This window comes from Platichthys flesus, chromosome 16, assembly GCF_949316205.1.
Source record: "Platichthys flesus chromosome 16, fPlaFle2.1, whole genome shotgun sequence".
In the NCBI taxonomy this organism is placed as follows: Eukaryota; Metazoa; Chordata; class Actinopteri; order Pleuronectiformes; family Pleuronectidae; genus Platichthys; species Platichthys flesus.
Window position 1 is genome coordinate 22,974,668 of NC_084960.1, and position 22,129 is coordinate 22,996,796.

Genomic DNA, 22,129 nt, shown 5'->3' on the forward strand with positions numbered 1-22,129 from the left:
GGCTTTTAGCCAATTGAGTGTCAGAGGTCAAAGGAGAGTGGGAGGGGCCAGGAGCAGAGCAGGGGTTTCTGGGGAGACCCCAGGGATTAAGTTAACACCAGAAGATACAATCTCCATGCTGGATCTTAGAGCGAGACTTTAGCTGGCTTCATCTTGGCTCAAAGGCCACGCTTTTACGACCCATTGTGTGTAGATCCTACCACATGGTTAGTTCTGTAGGGACTCTTGCCCAACAGAAGATTATGAAATCATTACTGCTATGAGTTATCTGGTAACAAATACATGTTCAAATGCCTTTTAACTCATCTAAAATATTTAAGGTGATAATCTTGTGAAAAGCTTTCGATTGAAGAACAGATCATATTGTAACGTCCCCAATTTAGAAACAACACAATATTTCCTCTCATTATTTACAGCTTTATTCAAAAATGTAACACAGGTTACTCTCAGCCGTAAACAACGCAAAAAGAACATGTAACACTCTCCTTATCTATCGCTCCGACCCTCATCACATGTAACACTTGTCTCTCCACACTCTAGTTCCTCCTTCAACCCCATCCCGACAACAAACCCTGTCTCCCAGCCAATGAGACCCTGTGATCTCACACAATCCCACAGCCATTGGCATAGAACTGTCACGTTCTCAACCCTGACCTGTTCACTGACACTCAGGACATGTCAGTACTTCATTAACAAACATTGAAACTCAGCTGAACATACTGTAAGTCATAAACAACAACCACATAGCAATCAACCAGAACATGAACTATGTGTCCGTTACAATATTATTCTGCCTTTGCTTAACTCACATAAAAAGCCCTGAATGACATTCCCTATCATAAAACACTCATAGCACCCTATTATCCCAAAAGATCACTTTGCTCTCTAAATGCAGGCTCATTTGTAGTTCTTACAGTTCGTAAGAATGGTTGTACAAGTTTTCGTATTTTAACCTCTCTGTTATTGTTTGTAAGATTACTCAATAACTTTTAGTTATTGTGTACTCTGCTGACATATTTCTGATACGTGATTAATGTAGGGGCAGCACTCATGTACACAATGGACCAGAGCATATTGTCTCTTTTTGTGACTAAAGAGGTAAAAAAAAAAAAACAACTCACTGTTGAGCTCGTGAAAACGTAAGGAAAAATTAATACAACGGTATATTTAAAGAGTTTTAATTGATACATTCTTCACCTTAAATACCATGACAGATTAAAACAAAATATGTTTCCATTCGTATTGTGACAGCTGTCAAGGCTGCATATTGTTGACAATGTATACCATTTTAATGAAATATGCTGATACTTTAGCTTGTGTAAACAAATTAAGTTAACCCCTATCTAAGACACAGCCGCCTACCCCTACTTCATCCCTCCTCTTATCTCTGACAAGTGATGACTATGTCTCCAAATGACAATGAATCATTGCAGAATTCATATATGGGATATTAAGTGTGGGATATTAAATATATTTATTTTTCCACCATTACAGGTCTGTTGTATATGAGTTTTAAAACACTTGCATAAGTATCAGTTGATTGGCAGTGCCCCCATGAATAATATCTTTTCTGTAATTCTGCCATTGCAGTTGTTATAAATTTTTCTCAAACTGTCAAAATGAGCCATCAATAGAAACATTTGCTTTAACAATCTCAGCAACTGAAAGAGCGGGAACAGGGGGAAAGGCCATGTTAGAGAGACTCCCATTTGGCTTGTCATGAGGGAAGCATAAGGAAGCTCATTCGCAGTCACTCAAGCATGCAATTCTAAAATAGAGGAACCATAACAAATCGCGGGAATAATTTTTTTTCAGAGTTTTTGGGTCGGTAGACATTGCAATAAAAGATCGCTTGCATGCTACAGTAGTATGGTAATGCTAGAGCGATCGCTATCTTTTTTTCTAAGGTTTTGACCATAATACATTAAAATAGTATAAAACTAAGATATTACAATTGTTTTTCGTAATTTTTGTATCCTTATTAATGGAGAAAATACTACATTTGTGGGACTCTCACAATTTACATTCTGGGTACCCCTCCGTTAGAAGTGAGGGTCTGAAAAATCTCCGTTAGGAGGGGGTGAACGTGCAAAATGAAGGGGCAGGGCCAATGGGTGAAATGGGATTTGGCCTAAGAATGTCTTGTCGCACATACATGGGCACTATAGATTGTTACTTAAAGCCTGGCCAGAAAATAAAAGATTTATAACAGGACAACAGGGGTAGATCAAGGTTCAGAATTCCCGTCCCATTGTTGGTAGTCCCCTGCTAACCATGTTAGACTGGAAAATGTAATGTAATTTTTAAATGTTGGACATTTTGTGTGTTCTCTATATTGTCAAAGAATAAGAATCACATTTAATAAAATTTGTAAACATTATTTACATCTGTGTAATGTCTGTTGTCCATGTATATCTAGGTATATTGTTCCTCTACTTTTCAAGTTGATACCTAAAGACTACTAAGGGTTGAATAAACCCTGCATGTAGCAAAACAATAAAATGGGAGAAAGAAGGTTAAGGAAAGGATTGACCAATAAGCAAAAGGGTAAAGGAACTGTGTTGATGAAGCTGGGTTCATTTGAAGGAAGCGCGGACCAGACGGCCCTTCAGAGGCTGAGGGGGTCTATAATTGTCCTCCATGCAGAATGGAGCTTCACCTTCCCCGGTGAAGAGAAGGCTGCGGAACTTGGCCATCTGATGAGAAACGAGAGAAAAGGAAAAAGACAGAAAGATTGTTAAAAGTCAAAGACTCATTACATTACATTATTACATTACATGTCATTTAGCTGACGCCTGTTTAACAAGGTGAAAAGAACGTAGAAACCTCAGGGTATGTGCAGCATTGATAAGAAGAAACATTTTGAAGCATAACTGAAAGTCCATGAATCCATGGATTACTGTCAGTAATGGTCAAGTTTCTGAGGCGAAAAACTACATATCAAGCAGTCCTGCTGCATCCTAGTCTATGGTCAGCAGCCACCACGATCATGATCCACCATCAATATTGGATTCCACTATAGTCCACAGTCATTTCCACTGCCGCCATTAGAATCCACCATAAGCTGCCATCTCGATCGTGGTCCACTATCAAATGCCAACACGATACAGGATCCGCCATACTGGATCCACCATTACGATTTCTGATACGAGATCCACTGATCATAAGCCACAATGTGGCCCTGGATCCGCAGACGATAAGGCAAAGGGACTCCGGTGAAGAAGTCAAACATGTAAACATATTGTTCTTTGTACTGTATAAATTGTTGTTTTATGTTCGATGCACCAGCCAAACCAAGTCAATTTCCTGTATGTGAAAATATACTTGGCAATTAAAAATTATTCTGATTCTGATTCTATAGTGGGTTGATAAGGTACTTTCAGCTCTTTGAAGTATAATGGTGCCATATTATAAAGGGCCTTGAAGGTGAGGAGGATAATTTTAAATTCTATTCTAGATTTAACCAAAAGCCTGTGTAGCAAAGCTAATACAGGAGAAATGTGGTCTCTTTCCTTGGTTATTGTCAGGACACGTGCCGCAGCATTTTGGACAAGCTGCTGAGTCTTTAACGATTTACTGCTGGAGCCTGATTATAATAAATTACAATAATTAATTCTGGTTGTAACAAAGGCATGGACTAGTTTTTCTGCATCTTCTGAGAAAGGACATATTGAGATATTACGCGAGTGGAAGAAGGTGGTCCTAGAAATTGTTTTAAATGACAATTAAAGGATAAATCCGGATCGAAGATCACTCCCAAGTACTGTTTCATTGGAAGCAAGGGCAATGTCGTCTAGCGCAGCTATATCATTAGATAATGTATCTCTAAGGTATTTAGTGCCAAGTATTAGAACCTCTGTTTTATATGGTGGCCCTGAGAGCTCAACGCAGGGCCACTTAAGAAAACACATGCAACTGGACAAAACACAAGCAAAGTAAGAAAACATCTTCATCAATTTCACACAACACATTACAGAAATGCGCAGCAACCAGGGGAAACGCACTACAACTACAGAAATGTGCAGCAAATACAGAAATACGCAGCAAATACAGAAAAGCGCTGCAAATACAGAAACGCGCAACAAATACAGAAAACGACAACGGAAGTGTTTCCAGAGGACAGCTAAAAGTGATGGACACTGCTGCCACAGGAGACACACAAACATCCAATACATCATAGTAATTTCGGATTGATGTGACGTCACGTTCATTTTTTAAACCATCATTGTAGTTTTTCTACGGTAAGCGTGCTGCGTCATTTCCTGTTTTCTTGCCACTGGTGGTGGTCGCTCTCTCCCTGTTGCTCCACTGCTCTCTTTTGCTCCGAGTGTCTAATTATGGGTGCCGCCTAGTGGCTGGCACCACTAGGCAACGCTTTGCAGGGCGCAACTGGCGCAACGCGTCATATTACTATTCCTAGGTGCTTATTATTCTTATATCTTCTTCCGTCTTTATTTCGGTATGCTTCTCCTCCCACAAATTTTGACGCACATTCGCGAGCCCAGGAAATAAACCTGCGGAATTACGTTGAATAGTGTGCTATTACTTTTATAAGAAATTCGTCCAACAGTTAGCTCAAAGATCGCGATAACGCGACCAAAAACGACGAATGGGACTCAAGGTCTCTCGCCCTAAAGAGCGAGAGTGCGAAAATGACCTGTTTTGAGGTACCCCGGGTGCACTAAAACTGCTCTCAAATCCCCAGACGAAGGTCCTCAGACATGATTTTTAGATATTTGAGGTGGTGAGATTGTTTCCTTCGCAGACATGTCACTCTCAAATCTCTCGGACCTGTGCTTATATGCGCATCGAAAAATCGAGGAATTATTTCCGGATCGATCTCTCATTGGAGCCCCATGTTAATTCTGAAGATTTTTCTGAAAAGATTAAAACTGAAAAATAAAACGTAAATTGCTCCCATGGCTCCATTTCTCAGAATAAAAAATATATCTGGTTGTAGTGTCAACTCTTGTGATTCTCAAAATATTTAAATTTTCCAGATAGGACCTATAGTTTTTGAGTAACAAGTATTTGTTTGATGACGGTGCTAGAGTGTGAAAAAATGTCCCATCCATTAAAAGTAATGATAGGTCTCGGAGGAGAATTCATGAAATGAGAAGTACGTATATAAACTGCTCACACAGCCTCATTTTTTGACTCTAAACAATAATATAGATATCTTCTTGTTCATCCAAGCCTTGTGATTCTCACAGTGTTTTCATTTTTCGGATAGGAGTTATAGTTTTTGAATTAAAGCATTTTGTTCGGGACGTTCTCCTGAGGTCTGATGTCTCCCTCTCTCACGCCGCACCTGGCGTAATCAGCGAGTCACACACGCAGAGGGAGGGGGGACAGTCAGATCTATTTTTAGACTTCACAGGTGTTAATCAACACAGCAGGTAGTGCATTCAGAAGAGCAGAGGGACAGTTACTCAAAATGGCTTGTTCCAGTACCAATGTGGGTAAGATACAAACATTGAGTTTTTTTCTTTGTCTTTCAGGGGGGAACTGTTGAATTCTTTAAATAATCAACTGTCAACGATATCTTAAGTCAATGTGTTCATTTTCCAGATAGGACTTATAGTTTTTGAGTTACAAGTATTTGTTTGGTGGAGATTTATGAAATGAGAAGTACGTTTCTAAAATGCTCTTACAGCCTCATTTTTTGGTTCTAAACAATAATATAGATATGTACTTGTTCGTCCAAGCCTTGTGATTCTCACGGTGTTTTCATTTCACGGGTAGGAGTTATAGATTTTGTATTAGAGGATTTTGTTAGGGACGTTCTCCTGAGGTCTGATGTCTCCCTCTCATTCCCGCACAGCTGGCGTAATCAGGGACTCACACATGCAGAGGGAGGGGGGACAGTCAGATGTATTTATAGAATGCTTCACGGGTGTTGATCAACACTGTAGGTGCTGCAGTCAGTAGAGCAGAGGCACAGTGACCCAGAGGTGGCCAGTTGAGGTCCCAGTGTGGGCGGGGCTTAAATAGTTTTTTTTTATTTTCATTGTCTTTCAGGGGGGAACTGTTGTACTGCAATGTGATTGGCTCTTGATCAGATTCCTGTATTAGTGTGTATGAAGTGATAGTGATAGCGCCACCTGGTGGTCGTTGTGAAAATTAAGTTTTAGCATCGCCCCCAAAATTCTGTCACATGATCAGAGCCCTGACCTGATCAAGTCAGGACTATTACTGCATACACATTATTAGTGATAGCGCCACCTGGTTGTTGGTCTGAAAATGAAGTTTGTGCAATCGGTCCCAAATTGAACAACCTTCATTAGATTCCAGACCTGAACAGATATATAAGTGCGTATGCAGAGATAGTGATAGCGCCACCTAGTGGTTGGTGTGAAGATTAAGTTTTAGCAATCTGCCCCAAAATCCCGTCACATGATCAGAGCCCTGTCCTGAAGAGGTCAATGAGTGTGTATGCAGTGTTAGCGATGGTGCCACCTACTGATCAAGTCTCTCTCTCTCTCTTAAACCAGTCTCCCTCTCTCTCTCTCTCTCTCTGGGTCTTACTATCTCTCTCTTAAAGCAGCCAGTCTGTCTCTCTCTCTTTCTTTTTTATACTAGCCATTCTCCCTCTCTGGGTCTCTCCTTCTCTGGGTCTGTCTATCGCTCTCTTAAAGCAGCCAGTCTCTCTCTCTCTCTCTCTCTCTCTCCTTCTCTCTCTCTCTCTCTCAAATTGAGACAGTCTGTCTCTCTTCCCCTAAAAACAAAACGTCTCTTTTCGACCCGGACGCAGAAGGCACCCATTTCGAAATTTCTCGGAAGGAGGAATTTTCTAGTGTTTACCTACTCCTCTGCCTCCCTTAACAGTAGTGGTACATGTAATAAATGTAGTGTGTTGATAGCGATGGAGGCTCGGCTTAGCGACTTAGAAGCTCGGCTCAGCAGCTTAGAAACTCGGTTAGCTGTAGTTAGCCACCTCTCGCTAGCCGCGGAGCCACGTAGCTTAGCCTTAACGAGCAGTCCCCAGACTAGTCCCGTGCAGCCGGGTACCCAGGGCAGCTGGGTGACGACCCGGAGGGGGCATAGTGCTAGACTTAAAAAGCCCATGATTAAAGAGCCACCAGCTCACGTTTCAAATAGGTTCGCTCCTCTCAGCAAGGCACCCGCTGATAAACAAACTCTGATTATTGGCGACTCGGTTCTGAGAAACGTCAGGTTAGCGACACCAGCGACTATAGTTAATTGTATCCCAGGGGCCAGAGCCGGCGACATCAAATCTAAACTTAAGTTAATGGCTAAAACTAAAAAAGGTAAATACAATAAAATCGTAATTCACGTCGGCAGCAACGACTCCAGGCTTCGTATGTCGGAGGTCACTAAATTGAATGTTGAGTCGGTGTGTGCTTTTGCTAAAACGATGTCAGACACAGTAGTTTTCTCTGGCCCGCTCCCTAATACAACAGGTGATGACATGTTTAGCCGCATGTTGTCTTTTAACAGCTGGCTGTCGAGGTGGTGTCCTGTAAACGGCGTGGGCTTTATAGATAATTGGTTAACTTTTTTGAGAAAACCTGGTCTTGTTAGGAGAGACGGCGTTCATCCCACTTGGGATGGAGCAGCTCTCTTATCTAGGAATATTACTAAGTCTATAACATGACAACCCATAGTTGGGACCAGGAAGTAGAGCTGCAGTGCTAAACACTTCTCTGCGCTCCCTCTGGATCAGTCTCAAAACCCCATAGAGATTGTGTCTGTTCACCGTCCGATTAAATTATTGAAATTAACATTAACAGAGCGAGAACTCCACACAAAAATTTAATACAAATTAAAACAACCTCTGAAACAATACAGGAAACCCAGACTTTTAAATGTGGTCTTTTAAACATTAGATCACTGGAAAAAAAGGCTCTTTTAGTTAATGAAATAGTCTCTGATTACAACATAGATTTATTGTCCCTCACTGAGACGTGGCTGCATCCTGATGAATATGTCAGTCTAAATGAATCTACTCCCCCCAGTCATATTAATTCACAGGTTCCTAGAGAAATTGGGCGAGGAGGTGGAGTTGCTGCTATTTTTAACTCCAGTCTATCAATTAATCCTAAACCTAAACTCAGCTACAAGTCATTTGAATGTCTGGTTCTTAGTCTTCCACGCCAATCCAGGAACCACCAACAGCCAATCATATTTGCCGTAGTTTACCGTGCTCCCAGGGCTTATACTGAATTTTTATAGGAATTCCCTGAGTTTTTATCAAACTTAGTCCTAAAGACCGATAAAATTATTATTGTTGGTGACTTTAATATTCATGTTGATAATAATAAAGATTGCCTTAGCGTAGCATTTATTTCAATACTAGACTCTATTGGTTTCAGTCAGTGTGTGCACAAACCTACTCATTGTGGTAACCACACACTTGACCTTGTATTATCGTACGGTGTCGGAATTGAAAATTTAACAGTACTTCTGCGCAATCCAGTTCTATCAGACCATAATTTAATAGCCTTTGATTTTTCAATAACTGAATATATGCCACTAATAAAACATACATTTTCTAGATGTCTACCTGATAGTGCTGTAGCTAAATTTAGGGAAATAATCCCAGTTACATTTAAACAACAAATTCTTAAAACCCTGAGCTCTACTGAGATCGACCACCTCGTCGATAGCTCTGCAGACTCATTACGATTAACATTAGACTCAATAGCGCCTCTAAAAAAGAAAAATGTCAAACATAGTAAATTAGCTCCGTGGTATAATTCCCAGACAAATGAGTTAAAACAATTATCAAGAAAACTAGAAATGAAGTGGCGCTCCAGCAACAATGTTGAAAATCTAATAGACTGGAAGAATAGTGTTAAAGAATATAAAAAGGCTCTCCACAAAGCAAGAGCCGCCTACTATTCAAAACTAATAGAAGAGAATAAAAACAACCCCAGGTTTCTCTTCAGCACTGCAGCCAGGCTGACAGAGAGTCACACCTTCACCGAACCCAGTATTTCTCGATCCCTAAATAGCAATATCTTTATGACCTTTTTTAATGTTAAAATTCAAACTATTAGAAATAAAATCAACCATCTCCTGCCCTCAATTGGCACTAATACCCTCCCAACAACAGAAATCTCATAAACGGCTGAGAATCCTACCCATTACTTAGACAGCTTCTCTCTGATCACCTGTGATCAGTTTACCAAATTAATCTCAGGTTCTAAACCAACAACCTGTATCTTAGATCCCATTCCTACCAAATTACTTAAAGAAATTCTGCCCCTAATTGATAGTTTGTTACTTAACATTATCAATCTGTCATTATCATCAGGTTATGTACCACAGTCTTTTAAAATAGCTGTCATCAAACCCCTACTCAAAAAACCAACCCTAGACCCAGAGGTTTTAGCCAATTACAGGCCAATATCTAATCTCCCCTTCATTTCTAAAATCTTAGAAAAAGTTGTTGCCAATCAGCTGTGTGAGTTTCTCCAGGAAAATAATATATATGAAGACTTTCAATCGGGGTTTAGAGATAAATCACAGTACAGAGACAGCCTTGGCAAAAGTCACTAATGACCTTTTAATGGCCTCGGATCAGGGACTTGTGTCTGTCCTCGTTCTGTTAGATCTCAGTGCAGCATTCAACACAATTGACCATCAAATTTTATTACAAAGACTCAAGCAGTTAATTAACATTAATGGAACCGCCCTTAACTGGTTTAAATCGTATTTTTCTGATCGCTCCCAAATTGTGCAAATTAATGATGAGTCATCTGTGCGCACCAAAGTTAACCATGGTGTTCCACAGGGCTCTGTGCTCGGCCCAGTTTTATTCTCATTATATATGCTTCCACTAGGAAACATTATCAGGACACACTCGGTAAATTTCCACTGCTTTGCGGATGACACCCAGTTATATTTGTCAATAAAACCTGAACAAAGTAATCAATTAACTAAACTTCGAACATGTCTCAAGGACATAAAAACCTGGATAACCCGCAATTTTCTCTTATTAAACTCAGACAAAACAGAGGTTATAATACTTGGCCCCAAACACCTTAGAGATGCATTATCTAATGATATAGCTGCGCTAGACGACATTGCCCTTGCTTCCAATGACACAGTCAGGAACTTGGGAGTGATCTTCGATCCTGATTTATCCTTTAATAGTCACTTAAAACAAATTTCTAGGACCGCTTTTTTCCACTTGCGTAATGTCCTTTCACAAAAAGATGCAGAAAAACTAGTCCACGCCTTTGTTACATCGAGACTGGACTATTGTAATTCATTATTATCAGGCTCCAGCAGTAAGTCGTTAAAGACTCTACAGCTTGTCCAAAATGCCGCAGCACGTGTCCTGACGAGAACAAAGAAAAGAGAGCACATTTCTCCTGTGTTAGCATCACTACACTGGTTTCCAGTTAAATCCAGAATAGAATTTAAAATTCTCCTCCTCACCTTCAAGGCCCTTCATAATATGGCGCCATTTTACCTTAAAGAGCTGTTAGTACCTTATAAACCCACTAGAGCACTCCGCTCCCAGAATTTAGGCCTGCTTGTCTTCCCTAAAGTCTCTAAAAGTAGAGTAGGAGCCAGAGCTTTTAGCCATCAAGCTCCTCTGCTGTGGAATAAACTACCACTTTCAGTTCGGGAGGCAGACACCATCTGTTTGTTTAAGAGTAGGCTCAAAGCATTCCTTTTTGATAAAGCGTATAGTTAGAGCTAATTAGTGTGGCAGAATGTTACTTGTTCTATTTTATGACACATGACACACGGAGCTTCTTTTTCCAGCTTCTCCTTCCTCTTCTCCATCCCTATCCCCCTTCCCTGGAATCCCTTTGCTTTATCACCCGCAGATCCAGGGCCTCTGTGGCCGCATCATGGATTGAGGTTTGTTGATCACTCACAGGGGGTTGTTGGGCAAGAGTCCCTACTGAACTAACCATGTGGTGGGGTCCACACAATGGGTTGTAGAAGTGAGGCGTGGGGGCCAGCCTGAAACCAGTTCTACCAGTTTTCACATTCCAGTGGGTCATAAAGTGCTCCTCTGAGTGGGGAAGCAGACACCTCGGCAGGCCTAGGAGTCTCCCCCTGGTGGTGGAAAATGTCCTGGGGATCCTTTAGGACCCCTGCTGAGTTCCAAGCCCCACCCACTGAGGTCCAGCTCTGACACTCAATTGGCTTGAAGCCAGCATCATCCCATGACCACACCTCAAGGAGGCAGGACCTCTCAGGTAGAATAAAACCACTGAGACCCCAATAATCTCCGCCATTTTACCCTGCTCTGAAGACGTCAACAGACCCCTCCAGGTCTTCAGATGATTTAGTTGCTAAAGGGGGCAACCAGAGTTATTTCTTTTATTTCTTTCATTTTTCTTTTATCTTAAGTTGAATCTTATTTTGAAAGACTGTTTTTGTTTTTAACTTGAAAAGGCCGCGCACAGGAACTCGCTCGCAGGCCTAGCTCAGAGACTTTCTTTCCACAATCCACAGCTGCGCCACAGCTGATCATCCCTGCAGAAGAGACGAGGCAGAATTCCGTCAGTCAAGAACGAAGGTTAATTCCGCTCCAAGAACAAATCGCTCTATTCGGCCCAGCGCTGACCTCCGTTGCAACCATGAGACCTCCGGCAGCACTATTATCGTCCGACTGGGTTTGCAGAGACTTTGCCGATAAAAAGTTCGGTACACAAATCCAACTTGAGTGCAGAGTGGTAATGTTTCTGTAACCTTGTCTCTGATGATGTTTTTGAGAGCTTTTCTGATCTCTTTATCTTCCTCTCTCTCTCTCCCTCTCTCTCTCTCTCTCTCTCTCTTCCCTCCTAAACCTGCTTATACACACATCCCGACCCACACTTACATATTTCATGTGGCATAGAAAAATCTAGATTTGAAGAGCCTTAATATATCTCGACGCCATTCGGCGCCAGAACCAGGAGATAAGAAATCTCTTTGTCTAGAAATAGTCCTTTGTGTAACTGGCGAAAGACCGCCATCTTGTCTTCGACCTCATGTCGTCCCAGAGGTCATAACACCTCCATCTTGAACGTAACATCTTGATTCCGGTTAGACGACGTCACCACGTGAACTCGTCATTACGCCATAGCCACTCCCCCCTTTTCTTTTTCGCACACACACAGACAGGCAGACACACACACATGACCACACACACACACATAGATACCCCGTATCACATGCGTGGTCTTAATTTTGATAAATGCTGCTGATGCTGTTGCCATCCTGGAAATATTGGAGTTTGTTAAATGAAGAATCATTGAAATAACATTAACTTTATTTCCCCTTTTTAATAAATACTTTTGTAATTAAAGTATTCGTATTTCTGTGATTATTTGTGCATATGTATGTGAATACAGCTGGATTACTATAGCCTGTGCTCGAACTTAAAACCCTTCATTGTTTATTATATAATCACTCATATTGAATATTGAGATTATTAATATAACGTATATCACTTGAGACTGATATTTAAAGATTGACACGTTGGTCCCTGTAAACAGGGTGGTGCCCCGCAACGATAAGCAATGATTACAGATTTTATTATTCTTAGTTGAAAATTGTATTGTTTTCATTAATTATTTAACTATTATTAATGGATAACCATATAATTTCTAATTAATAATTTTACTATTCTTAATTAATAGCTTTATAATTTTTTATTATTTTTAATAAATAATTGTTATTTTAATAATCATTTTTCATGATTATTAATAATTAGCCAACGTCAAATCTACTACTACTATTGAACAACAGGGTCGCGGTGGTGGATCCAGTGTGACGGATTCTGTGTCGTGTTGGCTGATCGTGGTGGTGGTGGCGAACCCTGTGTGGCGGATTCTGTGTCATGTGGGCTGATCGTGGTGGTGGTGGCGGACCCTGCGTCGCGTTGGCATCGGGTACGGGCATTGGACCAGGACCGCGGCGGCGGCTCGTGGTGGGTGGCGGTGGACGGTGACTGAGGACTGGAGTGGCGTTCTGGTCTGGGTGGGGGATCGTGGTCCTGCTGGTTGCTGACCATGGACTGTGATTGCAGCGGGACTGCTTGGCATGTCATGTTGGGGTTGTCCTTCGGGATGCTTACCCTCATCAAATGCTGCTAGAGACTTTAATCTTTAATCTTGATGATGTTTTCCTGCACGTCTTGATGATGTTTTCCTGCACTTCTGTCCGTCCTGGGAGAGGGATCCCTCACATGTGGCTCTCTCTGAGGTTTCTACGTATTTTTACCCTGTTAAACTCCAATCTGGTCTTCCTGTTTTTGAGGCTCACCAATGGTTTACATTTTGTGGTGAACCCTCTGTATTTACTTTGGTGAAGTCTTCTCTTGATTGTTGTCTTTGACACAGATACACCTACCTCCTGAAGAGTGTTCTTGATCTGGCCAACTGTTGTGAAGGGGTTTTTCTTCACCAGGGAAATAATTCTTCTCTCATCCACCAAAGTTGTTTTCCGTGGTCTTCCGGGTCTTTTGGTGTTGCTGAGCTCACTTGTGCATTTTTTTCTTTTTATAAATGTACCAAACTGTTGATTTGGCCACCCCCAATGTTTCTGATATCTCTCTGATAGGTTTGTTTTGGTTATTCAGCCTTATTATGGCTTGCTTCACTGATAGTGACAGCTCTTTGGACTTCATAATTAGAGTTGAGAGCAACAGATTCCAAACACAAATATCTCACTTGAAATTAATTCTAGACCTTTTATTTGCTCCTTGACAATGAAATAACGAGGAAATAACACACACCTGGCCATGGAACAGCTGAGCAGCCAATTGTTCAATTACTTTTGGTCCCTTAAAAAGGGGGTAGCCACATATAAAATGGGTTGTAATTCCTACACCGTTCACTTGATTTGGATGTTAATACCCTCAAATTTCAGCTGAAAGTCTGCCCTTAAAGCACATCTTGATTGTTTCATTCAAAATCCATTGTGGTGGTGTACAGAGCCAAAATGGTGAAAATTGTGTCAATGTCCAAATATTTATGGACCTAACAGTAGTTGAGCTCCACTTTATCTTCAGAACAGAGCTATGCAGGGCAGCAATGTCACACCCTCCTGCTGTAGTGACTATCTCTCAATTGCACATGTTGGTACAAAACACAGCCTTCCGGACACTGAAACAAGTCTCATACTCTATATAGAAAAATGTAACTGTAAATTAAGCTGTAAAGTGTCTGCCGACTAAAACAGCTTACTGGAAACAATAGTACACACACACACTCAAAAGAGGATAGAAGTACAGATGTGTGTCTGTGTGTAATATGACAGCATTGTGGTGTAAATAACCACTCATCTGGGAGCCATTATGCCTTTAGCCAGCTAGTGAGCTTGGATTTGAATTCCCTCAGTAGGCTCAGTTAGTAGTGCTGGCAATTCTCTGTCACTCCTCTTAGACAGTCGCATATAGTGACATTTTATTTTGGGAGGGTAAACTGAAGTTAAATCTCATTACCCACCCATTGAGGGTGTGATCTTGGTAGTCATGTAAATAAAATCTGCCCCTGGAGATAAAGGGTGTTATCTTAGTGAAACACAAGATACTCAAGGATCAGACCCACCCAGGACAAAACCATGATCTTGTATGTTAGACCTTCAGAATGTTCAAACCTAGATTTACTTTTAATCTTGCATGTAATGCGTTGTCTTTTTTCAGTCAAGCATGTTATTTTTCACGTTACTCAAAACACTTCCCTGTTCTAGCATTTGTTTCACTCTATTAAAGGCATTGATTGTCATTTTTTTTAATTGCAAAAGCCAGCACCTTGTTAAAGCCCTAGGAAACAAATTGTGATTTGTGAATATGGGCTATACAAAAACAAATGTATTGATTGATTTTAAGCATGCATAATCATACACATACATTAGCTGTTCAAATCGTACCCGGATATTGTGTACCTGAATGTTTTTTTTTTTAGATTAAACATTCTTCTTTTCCTAACCGTCACCATAGAAACTTTTTTAAATGAACTGTTTGATGTTAAAGCCAAGTACAACCTCAGTTATGAATATCACCAATAATTAGCAGTGACAAAATATTTCTGATATTGACCGCTGCCATATTTATCGGTTCTCTAACTCACAGGAAGATACAGTTGCCCTACTCTCAGTTCAGTTATGTACTGGATGAGTGTCTCAATTGTCTGTGCAGGATCTTTCTTTGACAATGTTTTTTTTTTCTTTCTGATTTAGATTTTACGTGTGTGAAGGGAGAATGTGAAGCAAGTTAATTAATTACTTGTGCAGAGCTGACACTGATTGGCTCCCTGAGGACGATCCAGGTGACACTCTCCAACAGGGGGGGTGTGGTCAGAGATCCCTCGTAGGTCCAATAATCCAGAGAAACTGGTAGAAGTGTCTTTGGGTCAAAGTTAGCAAAAGTAGTCTGCTTTCCCTGCAAGGGTTGGGGAAGAGGGGCAGAAGAGAGGGAATGAGTAGGAGAACAAAAATAAATGACCAAGAGAATCAAGTTTATCCTCTTCTTACCACCTGTAAACACATCTAAATTCAACAAATATGTTAATTGAATTGGGGAATTGTTACCTTTGTCTTAATGACATCCAAAGCATCCAAAACTTTTTGAAGTCTGGGGTTGGCAGCACCAATCTAAAGGACCACAGCCAAACAAACACACACACAAACACACTTCATTAATACTATTGTAGTACTCTTTTGACAGACTGATGGTTAGTTATTGGTGATGGTTATTGGTGAATAACCTTGAGAAAGACTCCAACTACAGCAAGTCCATCAGGCTGGCTGACTGCCTCTCCGAAGCTTGGATACTTTGTGTTCCAGTGCACCAGGTGAAGCTCATTAGAAAAATAAGCAAAGTTAGACTTAATTATTCAGACAGGGTCTACAGAGACAGCTCATTTCCATTTAGGCAGATATCTTTACACACAATATCACTATTGTTTAAGCACCTGCATATTTGATTAATATGTAAGGGGGTGTTTTTGAACCTGTGTTATGTCCAATGGCACTTAGTGTTAACAGGCTTTTCACAATGAAAGGAATTCAATTATAGTGAGGGCATACTGACTCATTTATCATTTGCTCGTTAGTCTAAAAGTCACATTTGAATTAAATTGGAACTGAAAATACTACTGTCAACTAATTAAGTGCCTGATGCAATCTGTCAGTGTAAAAGGTGAACTCTCAAATTATCAGAAAAATCATCCATTATTTACTTGAGTGTCTAATGTCTTTAATGGTAGCTGTTTCCCTGCATCTCAGTCACCTTTCTATCCCTGTGATTCTGTGACTTAATAATAGATTTGCTTATTTTTCCTTTTTACCACAGCCTCTTGACAATGACAAAACAGTGCCACCGTTAACCTCATTCCGTGGACCCCTGCATGAAGTTGTTGTAAACATCATTACATTTTTGTTCAGGTCACTCAAAAAGCTCCAGTAGCTTCAGTACCTCACAGGGAAAGTTGATCCCATTGACAGTGTGTTCACAGCCTCTGTCATCACTGGCTCCCCAGTGAAAATGAAACTGTCTCAGACGGTACGTTCCTGAAATGGGGCCTCCATTCAAGGCTGGTCAGGAAGAAACAACAGCCTTTTTAGAATATACATATTTTTTATATAAATATCTAAGTAAGTCAATATTAACCTGCACATTATCAAAAAATGCTGTAATAATAAGTCATGACTCTACTGATTATATTTGTTTATGATGTATTTAAGTGCAATACTAAACAGATGTTTAAGCCCATTCTTTGTATGTCCTACCATGATGGTTATTCAAAAACAGGATTTTCTTCTGTTTATTACTAGAGAGCATCACTGATTCTATAGGTTTAATTTGAAGTTTGGACCAAAAAAAATGTGACAGTGCACAATGTACATTTTCTTTCATAAATAATAATGAATGTACTTTATTTAGAGGATTTGTGCTGCTGAATGATTTTTAAATAAACGGTCTCAGTACAGCAGCGTGAGGCAGTGCAAATGTCCTGGTGACCTCAAGATAATGAAACAAAGGTGATTAGTCATGACATCCTAACTGACACTCTTATCTGCTACAGTTCATACAGCAAGCGCTGAGCATAAAAAAGACTGCTAGATATAGTTAAATGGAAATATGTATAGATATATTAAACTATAAAATGATTTAACTACAAGAAAACTAAGATTAATACAGTGGATGAATACATGCATAAAAATATTCTGAGTTGTGCTTACTTGAGCTGTCTAAGTCATCCACAAAGTCCACCTGGAAGGAGTGACCGTTGTTGAGAATACCTTTGGCATTGAAGGGGTCATAGTTGAGTTCCAGGGCCGTCAAAGAAGAGTCATATTGGGCCTGTTTGGGTAAAATGTTGATAGGAGACTGTCTGGGCCCGTTGGCCACAGGAAAATCTTTTACCCATTTGTCAGGTCCTACAAGTAGGGGAGAGCGGGGTAATGTGATTTTTTTTTTTCAATTTTCTCCCCTATAGGCAAGCTAAAATGATATATCAGTAAAATTTACACATTTTCTATTAATTCTGGATGTTTCCTAGCAATGTAAATGATCAGAATGTCTTCAAGACAAAGGGCAGTGAAAATATGATTGTTTTTTACCAAATGTGGTCTTGTGTCTCACTTTAACCCAGATAAGGGGTAAAGTTAGCCTGGATGCCAGACAAACTTAGCCCGGCCCACAACATTTGAGGTCGGGAAGTTTGGTCTGGCATCGCTCTGTTGGGGAGAAACTATGTACTAACTACAATTTGATTGGTCCAAACAGAAGCTGTTCGGACCAATCAATTGTCAGGGCGGGCTTTATACGACGATGGACAGATGATCAACAGTAACGTAATCAACCACGTCACCAAAGAGCGCTTGGGCCCACGGTCTTGTTTCTCTGATGCCTGAGATGAACATGCTTCTTCAGCCTGGTCTCCTTCGTCATCTGTCCATTTTTTAAACACGGGAATGTCGCGTTCCAACCATGTTATTAAGTTCTTACATGACCGACAAATGCAATATGATTTGTTTGATGTGTTGTAATCCTAAACAGAGAAGTTGTTTGTACGTGCATTCACCTTTACGCCGGGTTCACACCGGACACTGAAGCAACGCCAAAGCGATGCGTAAGCGCAGCGCCAAGCCTTAAATAACAGCTCCACATATTTTTGAGTGGAGAATACGTAATTTACCCTCGATACCCGACATTTAACGGAGCGAACAGCGGAGAAGTTCTTCAAAATGGATGACATTAAATTAATAATTGAAGTGGAGACGTACAGTGAGTTGTATGATCCTCGGAACATGTAACACCAAAACAGACAAATGTTGGGACGCTGTTGCTTAGTGTTTGAGCAACAAGTAAGTATATGCTTTTATACTACTGGGTCAACGGGTGATATTATTAGCGCTGCCCAGCGCTTCAGCATCGCTTCAGCGTCTGGTGTGAACAACCAAGCGCCGGCGTGCTAGGGATTAGCGTGGCGCGGCGTTTTGGCGTCGCCTCCGCGTGAAGTTCTTCAAAATGTGAACCCGGCGTTACTGTTTCTTTCAAAAATGCTGATCGTGTTGGTAAGTTCTCCGTGTATCCTTCAATTCTTTTTATGACACTGGCAAAAATCGTTTTTACTGATCTTCTTCTTCTACTTCTTCCAGCGTGCATGCAGTTGACTTCTGTTGACAACAACTATGTGTCACTTAACATACTTTTTCCACTTTAAGTGTTTGGCAAGCTCATCCTCCATCTCGTCTGTGAATATTCTCTTTGCCTCAGCTACTGCACCCCAGGCTACTGATTTTACTTCGCTTCTCTTTTTTCTTTATGAATCTTTTGAGGGTTGTCTTGTCAATATTTCTTTCCCTTCCAGCTTTTCTTAAGGACTTCTTTCCTTGCATGACCTCAGCGGCTGCACTCTCCATCTCTGCGAGGGGTGTTTGGCCCAAGGTTGTCTTTCTGGTGTAGTTTCTTGGCATGATGGCTTTTTTACAATGTTCATGACATTAAAAATAAAACATATGTAATGTAATATTACACTAAAATATGTTTAAGACTTAACTTAACTTAGCTTCATGTCTCACCTTACCCCACAGCATTTGTCTCACTTTACCCCACAGCCAACATTTTAGAAAAAACATCTCTTAGCAATTCAAGCTAATCTTCAGCTAGCATCAATCACAACGTTTTATATGTTGGAAGTTCATCAACATGTATGATATGTTTTTCTACCTGAATCAATTTGTTTTGACACAACAGCTGATTAAGTTCAAAGCAAGAAAATTTACTTTTACATGCAAAAAACTAATTTTTCGGAAAAAACACATATAACATAATACCACAGCACCAGCACCAACTTCTCCTTCATGGCAAGGGGGGGATGGGAGGGGCTTGAAAACATAATGGTCACATGACCACAAATGTGTACTGTTGCCTAGATACAGGGGGTGTCTCACATTACCTTGCTATCACCTACATTTGCCAATCAAAAACGTGTGATGCAACAGATTGAAAAGGATTATCCTTTAATAGTAATGATTTATTTTTCTTGCAAAGGAGTTTCATATTTATATAATCAGCTCAAAAGCAATACCATAATGCAAGAAAACTCACACAAATTAAGTATTAATGGGCTAATGTATTTTTTAATTGTTAATCGAGTAGAGTACTTGGGATCCTTATTATGCTTTGGGCACAGATGCGGGTAGTCCTTAGTTTTGCTTTGGACCTTATTTTATAACAACCAATTCTCAGATCCTTTTCATGACACATCAGTCATATTATTAGAATTGATAATCAATTCATAGTAAAGTTTCTACATGAACCATTTTGCCAGTTCTACTCACTGTTAATCTTGTTGGATAGAACCATAGTCCACATTCCAAAAATGTGTTATACGTGAGTGTGTGTGTGAAATATACAGGGTTATCACTACCTGAACTGCAGCCAATGCCATTTCCCATTCCGCATGAACCCAGAAATTCCTCCTCATAGAGAAAATTCTGCAAATAGATGCACTGTACAAATGTGTGTGAATGGGTGAATGGCAAACTAGTGTTAATCACTACGAGTAATCATCAAGACTACAAAAAGGGTGAATTTTGGGTTATCTGGGACCATTAACTCCAGTCTGTTATTTCATGTTCTAACTAAATCTAGTCAACAGGACTTTACTACAAGTTACAGCATGCTTATAGCATAATATGGGACAGTCATTTAAGTAAATGGGATTTTCTGAAGTAGTAAAAAAGATCAACTAAAGACTAGCAGCAACAGTCTGTCGCTGCCTGTTTAAACTGATAACTAGCACATAATTAGTGAGCTCTCGAGGACAGAGAAAATAAAGCCTCGCTGAAACTATCTAATTAATTATAAACTGTTATTGTTTCTTGCCGTTGAGTGCATTTTAATTGATTGATTAAAAATGTGATGTACCTTTAATAATATGTTTTAATTAATTTTAGTCTATTTTATTTAGGCTAGGCTTATTTTATGAAACAGCATTTTTTTTACATGTTATTATTGATTAATGACATTCGCATGAGTAAAATAAAATTGCTTATGAATTTTTCATAATGCTTTAAAAAAATTGGTAATATTGATCTTGGCATGCATATAATAACTGGAATTCTGCATTTTTTAAAGCCTACTACAAGTATCCCAGATTACCAAACTCAGGCAGAATTTTTGTTTTTGACATGAAGAACACTAAAATATATAATTTGTTGATCTAATGTGTAAAACAGATCTCAGAATAAGTCGTAGTTAATACCAGATTAGTGACTGCAGAATACACACATATTCAACTAAGAAACTGGGTTCAGAGTGTGGAACCAATTTTTCTACATATTACACAGACACCTAAACATCAAGAAGGCTACAACAAAAACAGATGAATGCTGTGAGATTCTCACCATTAGTTGCACTGTATCCCCATACATGAGACATGGCTGCTACTGTTGTACTTTATCCTCACAATAAAACAGAATGATTAATCAATGTCAGGCCGATGGCGGACTGTGGTGATCCGGTCGAGACAGAAACTGACAGAAACCCAGTAAAAATCTGCTGCTGGCCTTTATAGAGGCTCTCTTGGTCCTCATAGCAGTGGGCTTGGCTTGATGGGTTTTCAGCTGTATCAGGAGAGCAGTGCAACCAGGGGCATCAGCTGCACAGTAAAACATCCGGGGCTGAGCCCAGAGCATTTGGGTGTGGTTGGGGTGTGGGGGTTGTTATCCCAAAATGTGAACATTATTTTGGCCCTACTTGTTTATGTTAATTTATTTATACACTAAACAAGCCTATTTTGTTCTCCTCTTAAGAGAAGAACATATGCACCCCAAGATATACATGATAACTCCTCTTCTGCAATGTCACAAATACTGTTAATATTGCCTGCGACACCAGAGAAGTGGTGCGACTGCACTGAGGCTCCTATGTCCCAGCCAACATTCCAACTAATTGGAGGCACTCACATGGGTGTCGAGGCCAAATGTATTTGCATGTGTCGTGTGCAGCTATAAAAAAATAAAAATAAAAATGAATTTCTTTTTATTTATTATTATTACTGAGCAAGAGTCTTCTTCTTCTTCTTCTTCTTCTTCTTCTTCTTCTTCTTCTTCTTCACATCACTGAGCAAGAACAGGCTCGAGTATGCAACGCGGGCGGCCCTACAAGTGACTCTCAGGGTCGGGGAGACACCGAACGACAAGACACGTTAAGCCGTCTCACATTTTCGTGTGTGTCGTGCAGCTATAAAAAATAATAAAAATGAGGTTCCTTCTTCCTCTCATTTGTCTTGTTCTTCTTGTTCTACTTCTTCGCATCACCGAGCAAGTACAGGCTCGAGTATGCGACACTGGCAGCCGGGCCGGTCCAGTGTCTAAGGGTCACGGGGTCCCCGACTGACAAGCGACATGGCCCACGACACACCAGAGACTCCCCAGAGCGGGGAGCTGGACATGCCCGGCTTCGTGAGTCTCAGGGTCACAGGGGACGCCGATCGGAGACCCAGGCCAAAGAGACTCCCCAACACGGGCATCCCAGGGGTCCTACTTCACACCGGCGCGCAACTTGGAGCGTGGTGTGCGGAGATTACCAAAAAAATCAAACGCTTTGCCACTGCATCCTAATTATATTTTTTTAACGTTCACCGAGCAACAACAGGCTCGAGTACACGACGTGGGGAGCCGGACAGGCCCGGCTTCG

The 22,129-nt window shown here is 40.5% G+C and overlaps 1 protein-coding gene across 1 annotated transcript; it reads right to left on the bottom strand.

Annotated features, from left to right (window-relative positions):
* Positions 1-1,162: 1,162 nt before the first annotated feature.
* On the bottom strand, positions 1,163-21,029 carry LOC133971138 (carbonic anhydrase-like). The gene is made up of 7 exons (XM_062408377.1): positions 20,836-21,029; positions 17,161-17,358; positions 16,394-16,512; positions 15,684-15,776; positions 15,508-15,570; positions 15,203-15,358; positions 1,163-2,696 (listed from the first exon to the last, which is right to left on the bottom strand). The coding sequence occupies exons 1-7, from the start codon at positions 20,867-20,869 to the stop codon at positions 2,577-2,579; spliced, it is 783 nt and encodes a 260-aa protein (XP_062264361.1). The 5' UTR covers positions 20,870-21,029; the 3' UTR covers positions 1,163-2,576.
* Between the last annotated feature and the right edge of the window lie 1,100 nt (positions 21,030-22,129).

Bases quoted from the DNA above. Each gene is read 5' to 3' on its own strand.
- LOC133971138 (XM_062408377.1), bottom strand. From the start codon at position 20,869: ATGTCTCATGTATGGGGATACAGTGCAACTAATG. The intron at 15,359-15,507 runs GTAACAATTCCC...CAACCCTTGCAG, and splicing joins TGGATGTCATTAAGACAAAG to GGAAAGCAGACTACTTTTGC. The intron at 2,697-15,202 runs GTAATTAATTAA...GTTTCTCATCAG, and splicing joins TCAGTGTCAGCTCTGCACAA to ATGGCCAAGTTCCGCAGCCT.